At 34.5% G+C, this 7905-nt stretch overlaps 1 protein-coding gene across 1 annotated transcript; it reads left to right on the forward strand.

The window, feature by feature from the left end:
* Positions 1 to 158: 158 nt before the first annotated feature.
* On the forward strand, positions 159 to 5767 carry idi1 (isopentenyl-diphosphate delta isomerase 1). Its single transcript, XM_051098731.1, has 5 exons — positions 159 to 516; positions 1020 to 1192; positions 1339 to 1431; positions 2353 to 2483; positions 5073 to 5767. The coding sequence occupies exons 1-5, from the start codon at positions 395 to 397 to the stop codon at positions 5388 to 5390; spliced, it is 837 nt and encodes a 278-aa protein (XP_050954688.1). The 5' UTR covers positions 159 to 394; the 3' UTR covers positions 5391 to 5767.
* Positions 5768 to 7905: the final 2138 nt, after the last annotated feature.

The raw sequence follows: 7905 nt of genomic DNA on the forward strand, positions 1-7905 counted from the left end.
TAAAAAAAAAAGAAAAGAAAAGAAACAATAAAAATGTATTCTTTCGGCTTTTCCTGTCAACCACACCCGGAAGACAGCCAAGATTAATATTCACCAATCGGAAGACAGCTTCATTCCCAACAACCAATCAAAATCTTTGGCGTGACCTGTCATTTGTGGGCAGGGAGTCGGTGTGGTCGTCAGAGTTGAGCAGTGATCGGTTTCTTGAGAACTGTACGTGTGCTTAAGTGTGATCCTCGTGTTATTAAGATATCTCCTGCATTAGCGCTTTAGTAGTGTAAGTGTGTGAAGCGCTACTTTATCGCTGAGTCGTAGAGCAGAAGTGCAGTAACGTGTGGTGTGATGGCGTGTTGGTAGAGCGCTGGAGTGTGATTGGACAGTGCGGTTCTTGCTCATGGTGCGGTTTTTATGGGCGGTGCGCAGATCAGCGGCTGCGCTGCTCGTCAGAATAAATAAACCCGCTGCCAGAGCTCAAACTCTTCATTTACCTGTTCAACAGCACACACAGCTTTACAGGTGAGTGAAGAAAACATTTTTGTAACATTTATCCAGTGCATTTTATGAGCTGCTGATTTTACAGGGCCTAAATGTTGTGTTCCTATAATTTAGCACCATGCTAAACTAACTTTTGTAGCTTTTTGTGTATATTCTTTGTAATAACTATTGTAAATTATGTAAGTATAATTTATTTTTAGGTATGTTTACATTCTTCACTTAATATTATTTAGTTATTGTTGCGTCTGTGCTATTTGGCTATTAAAAATATTAAACTTTTTAACTGTAAATGTGTTTCAGTGTTGTATATTTTTAATATATTTTAAGTTGTTAATAATATTATTAAACAACTAAGGAAAATGTTGAAATATGTTCTAAATGTTGTAGCCATAATGACTTGTTTATATACATATTTTTAGATTGTTTTGTAGCAGTTGGCTTATAATAATTATTAAATAAATATCTGAAGTGACTGCATTACAAAGCATGTTTTAGTGTGAAGGTGAATGTGTCTGTGTTTGTAGTCAGGTCAGACGGCTCAGTTCACCTGTAAGGATGCCGGAGATTAGCATGGATAATCTGGATGAGAAGCAGGTGCAGTTGCTTGCAGAGATGTGCATCCTCATCGACGACAATGACAGAAAGATTGGAGCTGACAGCAAGAAAAACTGCCATCTCAATGCAAATATCGATAAAGGTAAAATGTGTGCATGATATTTTACTGCTGATTATATGTATTTTACCTGTCCCTAAAAAGACAACTCTATTATTTATTTATTCATTTATTTATTTATTTATAAAAAGGTCTTAACATAAATGATTTCTTTGCATTCTTAACGACAGGATTATTGCATCGAGCATTCAGTGTTTTCCTGTTTAACAGCGAGGAAAAGCTGCTCCTTCAGCAGAGATCCGATGCCAAAATCACTTTTCCAGGTATGTGTCAATGTTAATATTATATTATTTACTCCTATTTTGAATTATCTATTAGAATTAGCTGTTATACTCTCAGTTTTAATTCTGTGTGTTTTTGTTAGTATTTCTATCTAGATTCATTTATTTACATTTTAGTTTTAGTCAATTTAATGTTTTTTTTTTTTTTTGTTAAATTCCTTATTTATTAAATCTTTCAATTTATAACCGTTTACAGCAGAGTCATTTTAATGTTTTATTTGCCTAAGGCAGCATTTCACAAGTTTTTTTTCATCTAATATTTATATTTACATTTATCTCTGCTTTATTTCAAATACCAAAGCTGATTTTATAGTTCTAGTTTTATAGTTCTAGTGCTTTTACTCTTGTACTTTACTCATTTCCTAATTCTTCACAGAAATCAAAGACTAATTTTGTGGTGGTTGGGGGGGTTCAATGTTTATATAAATGGCAAAACTTAACACAACTGGTGAGGACACTGAGGGCCAGATTTACTAGCAGTTTAGACCAGCACAACCCCTCTTTTGGCATTAAAAAAATATATACTGTCAAGATTTTCTAAAGACACACCGTAAAACCTAGTGATGAAAAGACGTGGATATTTTTATGGCTGCTTTTGCATTTGTAGGAGTTTCCACTCCCATCTGTACTTTTTTTATGGCACTGCAGTCTCATGCTAAATTGCCCTGTTTAGTAAATCTGGCCTAAGTACTCACTCTCTTGGTTTGCACTCAGGCATAACACAAAATAACATAAGCATTGGTTTATTGCAGTAGTTCATTGCCTTTTGTAAATGTAGAATAAGGTCACAGGTGCGTAAATCCAATCAGCTCATCCAATCAGATTTTAGAGCTCTAGATATCCTTTTTAAAATATGCTTTCATAAGCTGAAATAAAGTTAGTTTGTTTGATATGCTTTCCCAGGCTGTTTTACCAACTCTTGCTGTAGTCACCCCCTCCACACTGCTAGTGAACTGGAGGAGCAGGATGCCATTGGGGTCCGACGCGCCGCACAGAGACGCCTGCAAGCTGAGCTCGGCATTCCCACCGAACAGGTACTGATACAACAGGGTCTCGATTTACCCTTACACAAATTAAAGGAGAAGTCCACTTCCAAAACAAAAATTCACATATAATGTACTCACCCCCTTGTCATCCAAGATGTTCATGTCTTTCTTTCTTCAGTCAGAAAGAAATTATGTTTTTTGAGGAAAACATTTCAGGATTTTTCCGTATAATGGACTGCTATGGTGCCCTGATTTTGGACTTCCAGAATGTAAGTTTAAATGCGGCTTCAAACGATCCCAAATGCAGTTGTAAACAATCCCAGCCGAGGAAGAAGGGTCTAATCTAGCAAAACGATCAGTTATTTTCATTTTAAAAAAATACAATTTAAATACTTTTTAATCTCAAACACTCGTCTTGCCTTACTCTTCCTGAACTGTGTATTCTGACTCAAGACAGTTAGGGTATGTCATAAAACTCCAATCGTATTTTCTCCCTCAACTTTAAAAATCATTTCAAAATCATCCTACATTGCTGCAGAAGTACCGACCCAGTCTTTGCAAAGTGAACATGCAAAGAAGATCAAACACCCTTAACAAAAAAAGGTAAAACAGCGATATAGGAAGATTTTGAAGTTGAGGGAGAACATGAGATGGGAGTTTTTCGACATACCCTAACTGTCATGAACCGGAAAAAAAACAGTCCAGGCAGCGTAAGACAAGACGAGCATTTGACATTAAAAAGTATATAAATTGTATTATTTTTATAAAAAATAACCGATCGTTACGCTTGATAAGACCCTTCTTCCTCGGCTGGGATCATTTAAAACCGCATTTGGCATCGTTTGAAGCCGCATTTAAACTGCATTTTGGTAGTTCAAAATTGGGGCACCATATTCGTCTATTATATGGAGAAAAATGCTGAAATGCAAAAAACGTAATTTATCTACGACTGAAGAAAGAAAGACATGAACATCTTGGATGATAAGGGGGTGAGTATGTTATATGTGAATCTTTGTTTTGGAAGTGGACTTCTCCTTTAAGGCCTAAAAATGTCTCAAATCGAAGCAGAAAGCCTTAAATGTATAGTCATGGCATTAAATCTTGCATTCATTGCTGAAAATATCTTCCTCTGCATTTCTGTCTTGTTTTCCATCATAAACTCACTTCATTTTGATCACTTGATCAAAAAACAAGATTTCTTACCTTAATGTCAGTTTGCCTTTCAAGTAAAATTTGTCTTCATTTAAGAATCTTAAGACATTTCTGGAAAATGAGGAAAAAAACTGATGAAGAACACCAGTTTTCTTGCAGTCTGATCAGAAGTATGGTATAAGTTATCCCCGTGTTTCACAGGGTTTCTGCAGCTCTTAAAAAAAGTCTTAATTCCCCCTTCCACAAATTAAGGCTTTAAAAGTCTTAAATTCGAAAAGTCATGGCAATACGTCTTGCATGCACTGCTAAAAATGAATAACTTTCTTAGAATATTTGTCTTGTTTTCCAGAACAAACATCTAAATATCTTTAAATGAAGATACATTTACTTGAGATTCAAAACGTAGATAGTTGAACTCTTGTTATCTTAGAAACTGAAAAATAATTATCTGAGTTTGTGTAACAAACTAATATCTGCCAACTGGGAATGAAAACTTGTTTTCCTTTTCAATTAAGTTGATATTTCCAATCCTACTGGCAGATATTTGTTCTTTTATTTATTTTTTTTTTAATCATAAACTCACTTCATTTTAATTAATTTCTTAGAAAACAAGACTTCTTATCTAAAGTCGTTTTGCTTTCAGGTAATTGTTTTTTCTTTAATTTAAGAATCTTTAGACAATTGCAAGACAAAAATAATCAATTTAGAAAATTAGTTTTTGCAATGTGATCAGACGTACAGTAAAAGTTATGAAGTATGAGATCTTTTTTGGGAAAATGAATTAAAATGTAATGAAGATCTTTTGTAATTTTAAGTTAATTTTAAGTGTTGCTTACCTAGATAAATACATGGAAAGAACATATTGCATTCATAAGCAATAAATAAGCAGTTTATTCCATAAAGGGATAGTTCACTTAAAAATGAAAATTCTGTCATTGTGTCACAAATTAAGACATTTTTGATGAAATCCGAGAGCTTTCTGACCCTGCATAAACAGCAAGGCAACTGACACGTTCAAGGCCCAGGAAGGGAGTAAGGACATCGCTAAAATAGTCCATGGGACATCTGTGGTTCAACCATATTTTTTAATAAAGCTACAAGAATATTTTTTGTGCACAAAGTAAACAAAAATAACTTTATTCAACAGTTTAATTGTTACTGTGTCAGTGTCAGAAAGCTTTCAGAAATAATATCTTAAACAAAAATATCTTCATCAGAAATATCTTAAAATGTGTACCAAAAATGAGCAAAGGTCTTACAGGTTTGGAACGACATGAGGGTGAGTAAATAATGACAAAATTTTAATTTTCGGGTGAACTATCCCTAAATTTTCTTAACTTGGTTTTGAAAACGTTTAAAAAAACTTAAATGTACCTTCATAAAACCTGCAGAAGCCCTGTACAAAAAATGTGTGAATCTGATTTTCAGCATTATTTATGAATTCTGAAATCTGGATGTTCAGACCTAACCTGCTTGCTATCCCAGGTGCCTCCAGAAGAGATGACCTACTTGACCCGCATCCACTACAAAGCCCAGTCGGATGGCATCTGGGGCGAGCACGAGATCGACTACATCCTCTTCATGCAGAAGGACGTGGATCTGAATCCAGACCCCAACGAGATCCAAAGCCACTGCTACGTGTCCAAAGAGGAGCTGAAAGAGATCCTGGAGAAAGCCAAGAGGAAAGAGCTGGAGATCACACCTTGGTTCAGCCTCATTGCAGAAACCTTCCTCTTCAAGTGGTGGGACAACCTCCATAACCTCAAACAGTTCATCAACCATGAGAGGATCCACCGCATGTAAGCCACGTCTGTAAAGGACTTGTTAATTACTAATGGACACGTAAACGGTTAGAAAAATGGACAGTTTGACTCTAAAGCCTTTGTTTGTAAATGTTTGGACAGGCACGTAGATTTATTTAGCATTAAAGTTCTGATTAGAACTTTAATCCACTTTTCAAGCTGCTACAAGGATACTGAGCATTTGCTGTCTTTCTGCCAGAAGATTGAAGGATGTATTGCTAACAAACACTGTCCGTTTGTGTGAACTGCCTAGTTTCATATGAAACTGTGCTTTTGAAAGATTGTTTTGTGTAGATAAATCTATCAGGGCTCGTTATGAGGTTTACAGCTGTGTAAAGTAATTATTAGAGAGGTAAAATAAAATTTGGTTTCTGTATAGTCTCGTTTATTTCAACCGATTCATTTTACAATTTTTAGAAAGTGAATATGGAAAATTACGATCTATCCATCCTTTCACCCCTCAATAATAACTTTTAATTACATAATATAGTGTGTAAATCTATATGCTAATGTTTCAGCGTTTGGGCTCAGCAAGATTTTTAAAGGAGAAGTCCACTTCCAAAACAAAGATTCATATGTAATGTACTCACCCCCTTGTCATCCAAGATGTTCATGTCTTTCTTTCCTCAGTCGAAAATAAATTATGTTTTTTGAGGAAAACATTTCAGCGTTTTTTGTTTTTATGTTTTTTTTTTCCGTATACCTTAACTGTCATGAACCGGAACAAAAACAATCAAGGCAGAGTGAGACAAGATGAGCGTTTCACATTAAAAAGTATATAAATTGTATTATTTTTATTAAAATATCTGATCGTTACGATAGAAAAGACCCTTCGTTTACAACCGCATTTGGGATCGTTTGAAGCTGCATTTAAACTGCATTTGGAAGTACAAAATCGAGGCACCATATCCGTCCATTATATGAAGAAAAATGCTGAAATGTTTTCCTCAAAAAACATAATTTCTTTACAACTGAAGAAAGAAAGACATGAATGTCTTGGATGACAAGAGGGTGAGTACATTATATGTGAATCTTTGTTTTGGAAGTGGACTTTTTCTTTAAATGTTTTAAAAGTTCACTGTGCTCACTATGGCTGATTTGATCAGAATTCAATTAAAAAAAAAAAAAAAACTAAAATTGTAAAATATTACTACAGTTTAAATAACGATTTTCTATGTAAATGTATAGTAAAATGTAATTTATTTCTGTGATCAAAGCTGAATTTTCAGCATCATTTCTCCAGTCTTCAGTGTCACATAATCCTTCAGAAATCATTCTAATATGTTGATTTGCTCAAGAAACATTTCTGTTTATTATCAGTGTTGAAAACAATTGTGCTGCTTTACATTTTTGTGGAAAGAGTGATACACTTTTTCAGGATTCAATGATGCATAGAAAGTTCAAAAGAACAGCATTTATTTAAAATAAAATTTGCTGAATTAAAGTATTTATTGATTTCATAAACAAAAAATCTTACTGATCCCAAATGTTTCATACATTTTATAATGATATATAATCTAAAATATATAGGATATTATTTTTTTAATATTTTCCCTTTTTTGCCCATTTTATCATTTACTACAAGTTAAAGCACACCAGTGCTCATAGCACAAACTGTACATGACAGTTCACATCTCAAAGAGTAATATTAGTGACAAATCAAACTTAAGTCAGTATATATAAGTAATATATCTAATAGCAGCAGATTCCCATCCTAGCAAACTGCATTAATGCATTACTTTACTTTATCCAGCAGATGGCACTAAACCCCAATAAAAGCCATGTGAACTTCACAAAAGAAACAAGGGAACAGATTGTACAAAACTAACATTAGACAAGAACATTATAAGAACTGAGCATTTAGGTTTAATTTCAGCTTATATTTCTAAGTGTATAATTGTATAATGAGTGTGAAAATGGTAGCCAATCAGCTCAATAAATACACACTGTTGCTTCTCATGTGTTGTGAATGTGTGCATTAAAGCCGTCAAGAAAAACAGCAGCTTGTTTGTTGTACAGAAACCCACCTGGGCTGTCAATCATCAAAGCAGTTTATAACTGCACTTAACCCATGTACTTAAATCATGACACACTGATGCCATTCATAAAAGATTGATCTGGATGGATCTGGAGTTGAAAATTAAAACCCTTAAAATTAATAATCAAGCACATTAATGCCACTGACAACATGATTTCCTTTGTTTTAACCACAATGCTTTGGTTGCACACCATTAAGGACAATCAGCTCTGCACTGAAACATCACAGCTGCTGAGGAGGAAAGAATCCCTTCCATTATGCACATGGATTTTCCAGGAGATGTTCGTGGGGGAAGGGTGGATATAAGAAGAGTTTTCTAAGAAAAACCACCAGGGGGCCTGCTGGATTAAAAATGGATGAAGAACATTTTATAGACCAGCAAGCACATTAGCAGCGCATGTATTTTACATGGAGGTGTGATGTTCCAACCAGTGTGCCCGACCACAAATAACATCCTGTACCCTGAAAAGGTATTTTT

This window comes from Labeo rohita, chromosome 24 (assembly GCF_022985175.1).
Source record: "Labeo rohita strain BAU-BD-2019 chromosome 24, IGBB_LRoh.1.0, whole genome shotgun sequence".
Lineage (NCBI taxonomy): Eukaryota > Metazoa > Chordata > Actinopteri > Cypriniformes > Cyprinidae > Labeo > Labeo rohita.